Genomic DNA, 13,887 nt, shown 5'->3' with positions numbered 1-13,887 from the left:
TGGTTTGGGGAGCCATGTCAGCTGCTAGTGTTGGTCCACTGTGTTTCATCAAGTCCAGAGTAAATGCAACTGTGTACCAAGAGATTTTAGAGCACTACATGCTTCCATCTGCTGAAAAGCTCTATGGAGATGAGTATTTCATTTTCCAGCATGATCTGGCACCTGCCCACAGTGCCAAAACCACCAGTAACTGGTGCACTGACCATGGCATCACTGTCCTTGATTGGCCTGCTAATTCCCCTGACCTGAACCCCATCGAGAATTTGTGGGGTATAGTTAAGAAGAAGATGAAAGACACCAGACCTGCAAATGCAAATGAGCTGAAGGCCGCTATCGAAGCATCCTGGGCATCAAAAACACCTCAGCAATGCCACAGGCTGATTGCCTCCATGCCACGCCGGATTGATGCAGTAATCCGTGCAAAAGGATTCCCAACCAAGTACTGAGTGCATCAATGGACATTTTCAAATGTTTGATTTAGTTTTGCTGTTATAAAATTATTTTTTTTACTTGGTCTGAGGAAGTATTCTAATATTTTGAGATAGGATTTTTGAGTTTTTTTCAGCTGTAAGCCAAAATCAGCAATATTAAAATAATAAAAGGCTTGAAATAGTTCAGTTGATGTGTAATGAATCCAGAATGTATAACATTTTTGTTTTTTTAATTGCATTACAGAAAATAAAGAACTTTATCACAATATTCTAATTTTCTGAGACAGTCCAGTATATATATATATATATATATATATATATATATATATATATATATATATATATATATATATATATATATATATATATATATATATATATAAATTGAACAAAATGCACCGTTTTTCATCTCTTTATTGACAAACTTTTTTTCGGTTACCCGTAGCAGTAAGATGGCAGACATTCATGTCAGCTCCCTTTAGGTGTTATGTTAAATAAATGCACATTTATATGATGGCTTATGTATTTTTGCTCATTTTTTAAATTTTTACTGTTTTTAATGAATGAAGGGGTTTTGTTTACCACTAGGAGGCACTAAATCATACACACTGTTACTTGAAATCACTTGCATTCAAGACATTATTGTAGCACAATTCAATTTAAGTTTGATTTAACTTACATTAATTCCTCAAACATTTGACAGCAATCCATAGGAATTCATATTTTACTTACTAATTGCTGTACTTCCTCTAATTTAGCGTAATTGTGGACTACAAACCATTGCTCTTGCTACATTTATAAGAATACGGCTTTAAATATGGTGCTGCTTATGTATATTTTTTTGTGGTTGCACCAAGGAAAACCGCTGCTCTTTTTCCCCAACGCATGCGCTCTAATTACAAAACATTGCAGTGACAACTGTAAACATTTATGATGCCCTTCTAGAGAAAAAAAATAGTGGATGTATTTCTCAAAATTATGCATATAATGCATAACATGAGAAAAATAGGAGGTTTATAAGTACTATATTGAATATTTAAAATGTACTCATGATAACAAGCAAACACGGTAACCATGAATGTCAATACAAAAAGACAACTTCCGCGTGATTTATTGCAATCTGGCACTATTATCGACAATTTGGTGGATCTGATAATGTCGTCCAGAAATATAAGGCTCACATTTTATGCGAAAAAGCAATTACCCGTGTTTTCTTTCCCGTAGCAGTAAATATGTGCTCATGCATGCAATCACCATCTTTGAATGGTCACAAAAACACGTGTAAACAATTTAGAGTACAACTGACAAAACACGCAAAACGACGCATTGGCACTCTACAGCCAAAGGCTGAATGGCAAATTTGATGCCATATACCCCACGTGTTTGGCGCCAGGAATTCACTAGGCTTAAAATGTAAGAAATTGACTTAAATTACAGTCATCCCTTGCTGTATCACGGTTAACTTATCATGGTTTCGCTACTTTGCAGATTTTTATATGGCATTGAGTTCTTCATTCTGATTGGCTAAACAGTGGAAGTTGCTTTTTATCACCAAAAAAGTTGAACCTCTCCACCCTAAACTTGCTCTGGAGCCACATTAGGGTCTTTGGTGCTTCCTATTGGCTCCCTGGCACGTTTGAAAAAAATATATGGTTTCTGGAGGACAGAACTGGAAGGTATACTCTATCGGGTTTTCTATTATGTCCACTTGACATGTCAAGTGGATCGGATTACTTTTATATAAATTATAATTTGACAGTACAAAAGTAATTTGTAAAAAAACATTTATAAAGTACAGTACTTTTATTGGTTAAACAAATAATCGAGCCTGTAAATTGTGTTTGTTCTTGAATAATAAACAAACAATAAATACATAAATTAAGGTTTCATTTTTATGACTGTTTAAATCTGTAACTTTAAATTCTGCCACTTGTACAAAGACAACATTTTGTTTTGTTTCTATATTTGAGCATGGGATTTTTTGAATCAGGTGTTCTCTGCAGTCCAGAATTTACAGTATTTTGAATTGTCAAGCATTTTACAGATATTTTCTGGTATTCTGTAGCTGTGTTTATCTTTTATCATTCCTTTCCAGTTAATCTAGAAATTGCTTCTCTAGTTCTGCAAATTACTTTGAGAAAAACTTAGGGTGGGGACCATGTCCTTTTTAGGATGGCAAGGCGCCTTCAGGAGTCTTGATTTGTGCCATGTTTTGCTTCTGCCACCTCTTCAATAATGCGATTCCTGCCATACAACTCCTCAGCGCCAAGAGACCAGGCTCGGGCCTTTGGCCTTCTCATCGCAGGTATGAATGACCGTTTTGCTTAAAATTGCCAAAGCTATGAGTCTGTCTTACAAGTAATTTATAAATCATATCATTTACATTTTCTATTGATATACCTTGGACTGTGTCAGGGCCACTCAGAGTAGTGTATGAGCACAATGCAGAAGCACAAATTAGTACTGTGCTTTTTATTTAAGGTTTGGCACACAGGGAGTCAGGTATTGTAGCAAGCTTGGGATGTGACAAAAGAAGCAATGAACTAGCACTGAGCCGAAAAAAAACGTGTTTAAATACTGAAGAGGGAGAGGTGTGATTGGAGGGTAATCAGGACAATTGACACAAGGTGGAAATGAGAGCCAGAAAGTGAGTGACCAAATAAGGTGGGGGCAAGCGAAAGGGAGAGAGACTGAGAAAGAGGGAAAACAAAACCTGAGCGCAGGATTATGACAGGCTGTGTAGCAATCAATCATTTTAACCTTGTCCTCTGGCAGGTACATCGGGTATGTATGTAGTATGGTGTCCGAGAAGCCCAGTGTACCGCACACCAAGCCTCTAATCATCAAGGCTCTCACCATGAGTCCAGTTCCCTGCTTCAACAAGCAAAGGAGCGGCTGTCGACCTTTTTGTGATGTCCTGATTGGAGAGACAAAAATCTTCACCACAGCACAAGAATATGAGAGAATGAGGTTTGCTGCATTTGAACTACAATGTATAACATCCTAATTTACTCAGCTCTAAAGCGTAGGCTTGAAATCATCACCCAATGTTTCTGATTGCGTGTTAAGTGTTTTCCAGTCTTTTTTGTCACTGATATCAATGTAATGAACATTGGTTGCAACGAGTTAAGACATGGCACTCCAGGTTAAACGCGTATTAAAGACTTGAAAGAGAAAAATAAGATAAAATAAAGAATGTCAAGGATAAATAGGCAAACATATTTAAAAGGTAGTACAGTACTTAGCACCTACCCTTAGATGTTATAATGGTGAAAATGAATAATTGTACATTGTAACAAAAATGCAAAAGTTAAAAGTATACCCATTTCATAAATACATCTCTCTTTTTTTCTCTCTCTTTTTTTCTCTCTCTCACTCTGTCTCTCTCTCTCACTCACTCTCTAACTCTCTCTCCCTCTCTCCCACTCTACTTCAGATAAACAAGATAAACACGTAATAAAGACCTGAAATAGATTAATTAAAAAATGTCAGAATAGATCGGCAAAAATATTTACAAGGAACTGCTTAGAGACTGGTTTAAGTTGTAAGTGCAATTTTCTTTCATAACATTTTAATGAAAAATAGTGCCTCTTAACAATAACCCAATTAAAAGTCTTGTAATAACATTTAGCAGTAACAAAGTTACCAAATAAGTCAAAATACACGATATGAATACCCATTTTTCAATACAAGTGGAATATAAATAGAATAGAATAGCCTTAATGTCATGATTACTCTTGAATTTCACCTGTGCCTGCTTATTTGGCGCCAGCCACTGCGGGCTACCTGATTGGTTCCCTGTCCTTTTTTAAGCCCAGTCCTTTCACTCTCCTGTTGTCAGTCCGTCAGCGAACCTCTGTTGTTACAAGGCAAGCATTTTGACCATGACTCTCACCTCTCCCGTTTTTGCACCCGTTTTTCCACCTGTCCGTTCATGATCTCCCCGTTATTCTCTAGCTCCGACCTGATTTTGATCCCAATCACGTTTGCTCTCCCATCCCGGCTTACGACCCGTTTTTGATCCCGACCACGTTTTTGCTCTCGTGTCCCGGCTATCGACCTGTTTTTCCGTCCTTGACACCACCATCTCCCACTACGGAGGATCCACTTCCGTATTCAGATCATGATCCGATTGCATGAGCGGCTTGCTTCCCGCGTCGAGCGAGCACCGCATCGCGGGCGCTGCTCTTCCTCTTTCTATCAATAATCTTGTGAGTAAACGTTACGTGATTGCGTCTACCCTTTGTGCTGGTCGTGACACTTAAAAGTCATTGATAACAACGTAGTGAACATTTCTTGCAACAATGTTAGATATGGTACTCCAGGATAAACAAGATAAACACATAATAAAGAGAAAAAAGTTACAAAAGTAATGTCAGGATATTTGAGGAGAAGGTAGTGCTTGGAGACGGGCCCAATTCGTAAGTGCAATCTACTTTCCTTACAATAATGAAAGAAAGTATGAATGCTCTTTATTTTGTGCTAGTGCAACATTGCTCTTGAGATTTATTTGTTCTCCATGTGTCCATTTTATCTGTGTATATCTAGAGAGCACCGACTTCAAGAGGGCAAAGTGATTTTTCCTTTGGGGGTTAGTGTGCATGGAGATGTCGTGGTTTCCGTTTATCACATGAGATCTACCATCGGAGGACGTCTGCAAGCTAAGGTACATAACTCTTATAACACACCCATCCAAGAGGTGTTTTAAAAATGGAAAGACCATCTAAAATAGAGACTTCAAAGTGTATACATAGTGAATTACTGCACTTTGCAATTCCTCAACAGAAAGGCTGCTCCTCACATTTGTGTGAAAGTATTGGTAGGCACCAATATGCGGAACCAATGTGCCTATATTGACAAAGGAGAATAGACATTAGACATCAAAACACCTCTCCCGTCAGTTGGGAGATCTTGGAGCCAAGGTGGCCTGACCTTCAAGCTTTCAGGGAGAAAAATGAGCAAATCAAAGAGAAGCAAGGATCCTGTTTCAAGAAAAGACGCCACTTACAACAGGACAGAGAGCCTCGGTGAAAAACTTAGCGCAACCTGGAGTCATTAAAGGTCCTTCTTAGATACTAAGATCCTATAACATTGAGCTGCCCTCAGGAAGTCTTCGGAGTAACTGATACTATATCGAGGTAATTCCAAAAATCCCTATTGTGACCTGATCATCGCACAGGATCAGAAGACCAGTGAGCATGGACATACCCTCAAAGACAATCAATAGGATTGTAAATAAATTGAAGAAAGTTTCCATGTTCTCCCTGTGCCGAATGGCTTTTATCTTGGTACCCTAGTTTCCAGTCGCGTCATCAAAGAAAGCGGTTGGATTGGCAAGCCAAAATTTTTCTAAGGAATGATCCTTGTGAGGGTAAACAGTTGGAAAGTGAAATTTTATTTCCATGCCAGGGAAAGAAATGTAAAAAATAAAAACCATAAAAATATATAAATAATAATAAATCATTCTTGTTAAATGGAATATTCTATTGTAAATGTTGTCAATGTGTGTGTCTTTGTTTCAAAATCAAATGTCTTTAAACCTCAGTCATTCAAATAATAGTTTGCTATTCCCTTTAGGTGTCCAACATGCAAATATTCCAGATCCAGTTTCACACTGGTTTCATTGCTCCTGGAACAACTATGTTGAAATTTAACAAGTAAGTTTTGTTTTTCTTAAAGGGACAGGGTGTCATATTTAATGCCTCCTAGTGGTACAAAAAACTTTAATTCATTAAAAACCAACATTGATTTCAATATGAGGAAAAGTTACCTCAACTGTCATACCATTGTCTTTTGTTACTAAATAATGCAAAGGGCTCCTAATTTGATAAGCATTTCTAAAATGAGAACTTGTCATGTTGTTACGATGTTATTACCAGGTTATTTTTGGAAGTAGGGTTAAATAGAATCAACCACTAAAAAATTGATTTTACTAGAAAAACAAAATTACTCGGCACTGGTCAGTTATTTTCAGAACAGTTCCGCGGCCACCTCAGCTATTCTGAGGGTGCATCCTGGTGCCCACGGGCACCACATTGAAGACCCCTGGTCTACATCATAGTCACTATTGGCCAATCGTGTTGCTGCTCTTTGATCATCAGACCTCTGATCTGCTTTTTGTAACATAGGAGATTTAATAAAAAGAAAGGGCTTAGCTTCAGAACAGCTTGGATTTTTTAGTTTTATTTGGAAGACTTGTTCAGTCACCTTAAAATGCATTGATGCCTTCTCCTTATTTTGAGTGTCTACTAAACTATAGATTTATAATAACGGTAAAGAATATTTACTTGGTCTTCACCCTGAAATTCCTTTTTGTGTCCCACAATTCTCTTGTCAGACCAGATTTGGATGCGTGTGACTCTCCGGACAAGTATCCTCAGCTGTTCCACGTGATCCTAGATGTAGAAGTGGAGGGCTTGGACAAGCAGAAAGACCTCACCCCGCCTTGGGAGCAGTTCCCATCTAAAGACCTGAGTCCCAATGTTCTTTTCAGCTGCCATCAAGAACATCAAGATGCTCTTGCTATTGCAGGTAATTTACACCTTGATTCAAATACACTTGTTTCACAAAGAATGTATGACTCTGCTAAAATCGTTTAAAGGTTTTTGTTGATCTAGGACCTATATTAATATAATATAATGGAAAACCCAATGTCAGGGCAATATTTTATCATTATGCAATCTCTCGTTGAACAACACTGAATTTAACATTTAAGAGCTGACTGAGATGTTTTGTAGATGGAAGTCTTTAAAGCATGGGCCGGGAACATATGGCTCATGAGCCAGGTTTGGCACTTTCCTTATGTAAATCTGTCTTAGAGAAAAGGCCATGCCAATATCCTCTGTATTGTTCCAATTTTGGTACATGCAAAGCCTAAAAGAAGCAGTGGACACTCGGTTCGGGCGGAGTCTCAACTAAAATTTACAGTCACTGTGTTACACCAACAGACCCAGTTCTGGCTGTATGTCTCTACGGAATCCTCTATCCTTTTCTTTTCTGTGCCACTCATCCTCACTAGGGTCCCGGGGCAAGTCATGTATATTGAATTTAATGGAATTGAATTGCCTTTGAATGTCATTGATATCAATGTTGTTAAACATTGTATGCCACAAGATTAGACATGGCACATCAAAGCAAACATGTAATAAAGACTTTAAAGAGAAAAATAAGATAAGAGACTGTGAGAATAAATAGGCTAAACTATTTCCAATGTAGTGCTTAGAGACTGGCCCAAGTTATAATAATAGTGCAATGAAAGAATAGTACATCGTAACAATATTGCAATGTCTTCTTTTTTTAAAAGAACTGCAATACAAATTTAGCAGGAAGAACATATCCCAAATAAGTTGCAGGGTATATATTTTTTCACAGTTTTGCACACTTGTTTGGGGTGAAGATGGCCCTGGGGAAAGAACTGTCTCTGAGCCTGTTCGTCCTTGTGTCACGGGGGGTACTTGCTTGATGTCTTTACCTGTTGCGCCTACTCGTGGGCAATAGGTCCAAGAAGTGGTGGTTAGGGTGAGAAGAGTCCTTCATAATATTGATGGCTCTGCTACAGCATCACAAGCTGGCAATGTCTGTGCTAGGTATTGCTCTTTTCATAAGTGACAAAGAGATAAAATTAAATATTTTGAAGTATTGTGAACATTGTGTTTCTACCACTAGCGGCAGGAGCGCTGTGGCGCTTTTTTACCTTTAAGGCCGGTAAGAAGCAATGTCATAAGGATTTTTTTTTATCTCTGCTAGTGTGAGGTCTGGATTCTACCATTTACAGATATTTTTTCAAGCATAGTTCACGCAAGTATTGAAAAAAAAGGACGAATTATAAACGATGCGTTTGAGGACTTTTAAGATTAATTGTAAATTTCAAAGATATCGAGGATTTCCATCCATCCATCCATTGTCTTCCGCTTATCCGAGGTCGGGTCGCGGGGGCAGCAGTGTTAAAAGGGAAGCCCAGACGTCCCTATCCCCAGCCACTTCCTCCAGCTCATCCGACGGGACCCCGAGGCGTTCCCAAGCCAGCCGAGAGACATAGTCTCTCCAACGTGTCCTGGGCCGTCCCCGGGGCCTCCTGCCGGTGGGACATGCCCGGAACACCTCCCGAGGGAGGCGTCCAGGAGGCATCCTTATTAGATGCCCGAGCCACCTCAACTGGCTCCTCTCAACGCGGAGGAGCAGTGGCTCTACTCCGAGTCCCTCCCGGATGACTGAGCTTCTCACCCTATCTCTAAGGGAGAACCCAGCCACCCTGCGGAGGAAACTCATTTCGGCCGCTTGTATCCGGGATCGAGTTCTTTCGGTCATGACCCAAAGTTCATGACCATAGGTGAGGGTAGGAACGTAGATCGACCGGTAGATCGAGAGCTTTGCCTTTCGGCTCAGCTCCCTCTTCACCACGACAGACCGGTACAGGGTCCGAATGACGGCAGACGCTGCACCGACCCGTCTGTCGATCTCCCGTTCCATCCTACCCTCACTCGTGAACAAGACCCCAAGATACTTGAACTCCTCCACTTGGGGCAAGACCTCCTCCCCGACACGGAGGGAGCATACCACCCTTTTCCGACTGAGAACCATGGCCTCGGACTTGGAGGTGCTGATCCCCATCCTGGCCGCTTCACACTCGGTTGCGAATCGCTCCAGCGAGAGCTGAAGATCACGGGCTGAGGAAGCCAACAACACCACATCATCTGCAAAAAGCAGTGACGCAATGCTGAGGCCCCCAAACCGGACTCCACCCCCGCCAAGGCTGCGCCTAGAAATTCTGTCCATAAAAGTTATGAACAGAATCGGTGACAAAGGGCAGCCCTGGCGGAGCCCAACCCTCACCGGGAACGAATCCGACTTACTGCCGGCAATGCGGACCAGACTCTGGCACCGGGCATACAGGGACCGCACAGCACGGATAAGACTGTGCGGTACCCCATACTCCCGAAGCACCCCCCACAGGGCCTCCCGAGGAACACGGTCGAATGCCTTCTCCAAGTCCACAAAACACATGTAGACCGGACAGGCAAACTCCCATGCACCCTCAAAGACCCTGAAGAGTGTATAGAGCTGGTCCAGTGTTCCACGGCCAGGACGAAAACCACACTGTTCCTCCTGAATCCGAGATTCGACTTCCTGGCGGACCCTCCTCTCCAGTACCCCTGAATAGACCTTACCAGGGAGGCTGAGAAGTGTGATTCCCCTGTAGTTGGAACACACTCTCCGGTCCCCCTTCTTAAAGACGGGAACCACCACCCCAGTCTGCCAGTCCAGAGGCACTGTCCCCGATGTCCACGCGATGTTGCAGAGGCGCGTCAACCATGACACGCCCACAACATCCAGAGCCTTAATGAAGTCTGGGCGGATCTCATCGACCCCCGGGGCCCTGCCACCGAGGAGTTTTTTGACAACCTCGGTGACTTCAACCCCAGTGATACGAGAGCCCAACCCAGAGTCCTCAGGCTCTGCTTCCCCAGAGGAAGACGTGCCGGTGGAATTGAGGAGGTCTTCGAAGTACTCCGCCCACCGATTTACAACGTCCCGGGTCGAGGTCAGCAGCGCCCCATCGGCACTATACACAGTGTCGATGGCACACCGCTTCCTCCCCCTAAGACGTCGGATGGTGGACCAGAATTTCCTCGAAGCCGTTCGGAAGTCGGCTTCCATGGCCTCGCCAAACTCCTCCCACGCCCGAGTTTTTGCCTCGGCAACCGCCAAAGCCGCATTCCGCTTGGCCAGCCGATACCTGCCAGCTGCTTCCAGAGTCCCACAGGCTAGGAAGGCCCGATAAGACTCCTTCTTCAGCTTGACGGCATCCCTCACCGCCGGTGACCACCAACGGGTCTGAGGGTTGCCGCCGCGGCAGGCACCGACTACCTTGCGGCCACAGCTCCGATCAGCCGCCTCGACAATGGAGGCGCGGAACATAGTCCACTCAGACTCAATGTCCCCCGCCTCCCTCGGGACATGGGCGAAGTTCTGCCGGAGGTGTGAATTGAAACTTCTTCTAACATGAGATTCTGCCAGCCGTTCCCAACAGACCCTCACAACACGCTTGGGTCTGCCGGGTCGGGCCGGCATCTTCCCCCACCATCGAAGCCAACTCACCACCAGGTGGTGATCAGTTGACAGCTCCGCCCCTCTCTTCACCCGAGTGTCCAGAACATGCGGCCGCAGGTCTGATGAAACGATGACAAAGTCGATCATCGAACTACGGCCTAGGGTGTCCTGGTGCCAAGTGCACATATGGACACCCTTATGTCTGAACATGGTGTTCATTATGGACAGACCGTGACGAGCACAGAAGTCCAATAACGAAACACCACTAGGGTTAAGGTCAGGGGGGCCGTTCTTCCCAATCACGCTCCTCCAGGTCTCACTGTCATTGCCCACGTGAGCGTTGAAGTCTCCCAGCAGTACGAGGGAGTCCCCAGGGGGCGCGCTCTCAAGTACACCCTCTAAGGACCCCAAGAAGGGTGGGTACTCCGAACTGCTATTTGGTGCATAAGCACAAACAACAGTCAGGACCCGTCCCCCCACCCGAAGGCGGAGGGAGGCTACCCTCTCGTCTACCGGGGTGAACCCCAACGTACAGGCGCCGAGCCGTGGAGCAATTAATATGCCCACACCGGCTCTGCGCCTCTCACCACGGGCAACTCCAGAGTGGAAGAGAGTACAACCCCTCTCGAGAGGACTGGTACCAGAGCCCAAGCCGTGCGTAGAGGTGAGTCCGACTATATCTAGTCGGAATTTCTCAACCTCACGCACCAACTCGGGCTCCTTCCCTGCCAGAGAGGTGACGTTCCATGTCCCAAAAGCCAGTTTCTGTAGCCGGGGATCGTCGCGCCAGGGACCCCTCCCTTGGCTGCTACCCAGCTCTCTGCGCACCCGACCCCTTTGGCCCCTCCTACAGGTGGTGAGCCCATGGGAAGAGGGTCCCACGTCGTCCCTTCGGGCTGTGCCCGGCCGGCCCCCGTGGGTAAGGGTCCGGCCACCAGGCGCTCGCCAGCGGACCCCACCTCCAGGCCTGGCTCCAGAAGGGGGCCCCGGTAACCCGCGTCCGGGCGAGGGAAATCGAGGACCAAAGTTTTCTCTCATCATTAGGGGTCTTCTGATCTGCGTTTTGTCTGGCCACTCACCTAGGACCTGTTTGCCATGGGTGACCCTACCAGGGGCTTAAAGCCCCCGACAACATAGCTCCTAGGATCATTGGGACACACAAACTCCTCCACCACGATAAGGTAGCAGATCAAGGAGGAGTATCGAGGATTTACATCTGTAAAACGGAATGATAAACGAAAAATTACCACTCCATTCCCAAGCTTACTTATGTGACCACGTCGCAAAGCTGAAGGTAATTAAATCTGTACCCTTGTTTGCAGCATTTTGTGACATTTTTACAAAAGAACTTTTGCACCTTGTTTTGAAACTATTATTCACTACAAAAATGACAGTCAAAATGAGCCTTCAACAATCTTCAGCAACTGTGGGATATAAATGATTATTTCATAGATTTTAGCAAATCATCAAACATCACACAGTGAACTAAAATGCGCTGAAGAATGGGCTTTTGTCTGGAGTGTGGGCTTGGCGTTTCTGTTGAATTTTATCTCATAAATGATGGTGTAGCTCTCCGAAACCAAAAATATTTTGCTTTTATGGCTCTTTGAGTCAAAAAGGTTCCCAACTCCTGCTTTAAAGACACTAATCAATTATTGCATCAATTCATTTAAAGATGTACAAGCTTGCCATTTGTCTGGAGTGCGGGTTGGGCATTTTTATTGAATTTTATCTCAAATGATGGTGTAGCTCTCCAAAAACAAAACTATTTTGCTTTTATGGCTCTTTGAGTCAAAAAGGTTCCCAACTCCTGCTTTAAAGACACTAACCAATTATTGCATCAATTCATTTAAAGATGTACAAGCATGCCATTTGTCTGGAGTGCGGGTTGGGCATTTTTATTGAATTTTATCTTAAATGATGCCATCAGATATAAGGCTTGTTCGCAGTCATGATCATTGATTTTTGCAATCCGGAGATGGAATAAGAGCTTGCTCTGTCCACTCCACGCATCGGCCCGGTATTGCAGTACCTCCGGGAACGGTGCATTCGCAATGATCGCAGCAAGGCTTTAAGGCTAGGACCTTAGCTTGGCCTTTTGGCTGAGAGTAAGAGTCCCGGCTCCTAGGCTTTGCAGCGTATTATGAACTGACCGATAACGGATAATGGATAATGAATAAAGAAGACAGAACAATAACCCTTAAAAAATCCCCCCCATTTTGGCGTTTAAAGTATGTTCCTTTTTTTTACTCCTTTGTATTTTAGATATTTTTTGAAGGAACCATTTAGTTTATTTATACATTCAGTAATTTATTAATTTTAATACGTAAATAATTTCAATGTAGATGCCACAATACAAGAAATGCAACGGCCTTTATTTGACAAAACCTTTGAGTCTTTAATATGTCATAAAAACAAAGGACGTTCATGCAATGTGTATTATACCATGTGATACTCAACATCTATCCATCCATTATCTGCACCACTTATCCTCAGTAGGGTCGCAGGGGTCCTGGAGCCCATCTCAGTCATCTTCTGGCAGTGGGCAGGGGACACCCTCAACTGGTCGCCAGCCAGTCGCAGGGCACACAGAGACGGACAACTCACTCGCTTATTCGCACCTAGGGACAATCTGGACCGGCCAAATAACCTGACATGCATGCTTTCGGGAAAGTGGGGGGGGAGACTAAAGTAAATAAACTAAAGAAACTCATGCAGGCACGGGGAGAAGATGCAAATTCCATACAGGGAGGCTGTGGTATCTGGACTTGAACCCTTGAACTAGTATCTTTATATTTTCACATGCCGCTGACCATCAATGCCGAGGTCCAGTTAAACTAGTCTGGAGAGAGATGGGGCGCGGCTGGCTGTACTTGCCCAAGACACACCACAGGAAGTGATACCCAATGACACTAGCTGTTAAGGGATCTGTGAACCGTGATAGCGTGCGCAAGATTTGTGATTTTTCACTTAGCATCAACAATTTAGATGAGCTTTGGGTAAGAGATTTCTCAACCAATTTATTGTATATATTTCCTAGTTAAGACATTTGGGGTGGTGTTTTATTTTTCTACCTTTATTAATGTTATTGCTTATGGTTTCATTCTTTTTTTTTCTCGATTGACTGATTTCTTTATAATGATATGAGCATTGGGGGTAAGATGAGCCTAAACCATTCCTCACTTCTTTTTAAAATGAAAACAATGTCAGTCAGTCCGTATATTTTAAAAATAATCTGAAAATCATATAATTCTGTCATTATTTTTGTTTTTCATTACATTCCAACTTTATTGCCATATAAATTTTGTTTGCTCTTTATATACTGTATATGCATATACAGACGCTGCCCTATTTACGAACGGATCATCAAATTTGTTCGAAAGTTGCTTCAGTGCTGTATTTTTTA

At 43.2% G+C, this 13,887-nt stretch overlaps 1 protein-coding gene and 1 pseudogene across 6 annotated transcripts in view; both read left to right on the top strand.

Annotated features, from left to right (window-relative positions):
* dnajc6 (DnaJ (Hsp40) homolog, subfamily C, member 6) overlaps window positions 1-13,887 on the top strand; it is a 105,440-nt gene that overhangs the window by 68,741 nt on the left and 22,812 nt on the right. For all 6 annotated transcript variants that reach the window (XM_088348787.1, XM_088348785.1, XM_088348788.1 and 3 more), the window contains 5 exons: window positions 2,603-2,736; window positions 3,207-3,401; window positions 4,980-5,097; window positions 6,009-6,088; window positions 6,769-6,962. In XM_088348787.1, coding sequence (XP_088204913.1) covers window positions 2,603-2,736; window positions 3,207-3,401; window positions 4,980-5,097; window positions 6,009-6,088; window positions 6,769-6,962 — 721 coding nt within the window. The remainder of the gene's footprint in view (window positions 1-2,602; window positions 2,737-3,206; window positions 3,402-4,979; window positions 5,098-6,008; window positions 6,089-6,768; window positions 6,963-13,887) is intronic.
* LOC148355153 (U2 spliceosomal RNA) lies at window positions 12,376-12,535 on the top strand (annotated as a pseudogene).

The sequence above is a fragment of the Urocampus carinirostris genome, chromosome 12 (assembly GCF_059441175.1).
Source record: "Urocampus carinirostris isolate Australia breed hairy pipefish chromosome 12, RoL_Ucar_1.0, whole genome shotgun sequence".
Lineage (NCBI taxonomy): Eukaryota > Metazoa > Chordata > Actinopteri > Syngnathiformes > Syngnathidae > Urocampus > Urocampus carinirostris.
Note: the sequence above shows the minus strand (reverse complement) of the source record. Positions and strands in the feature narration are given on the sequence as shown.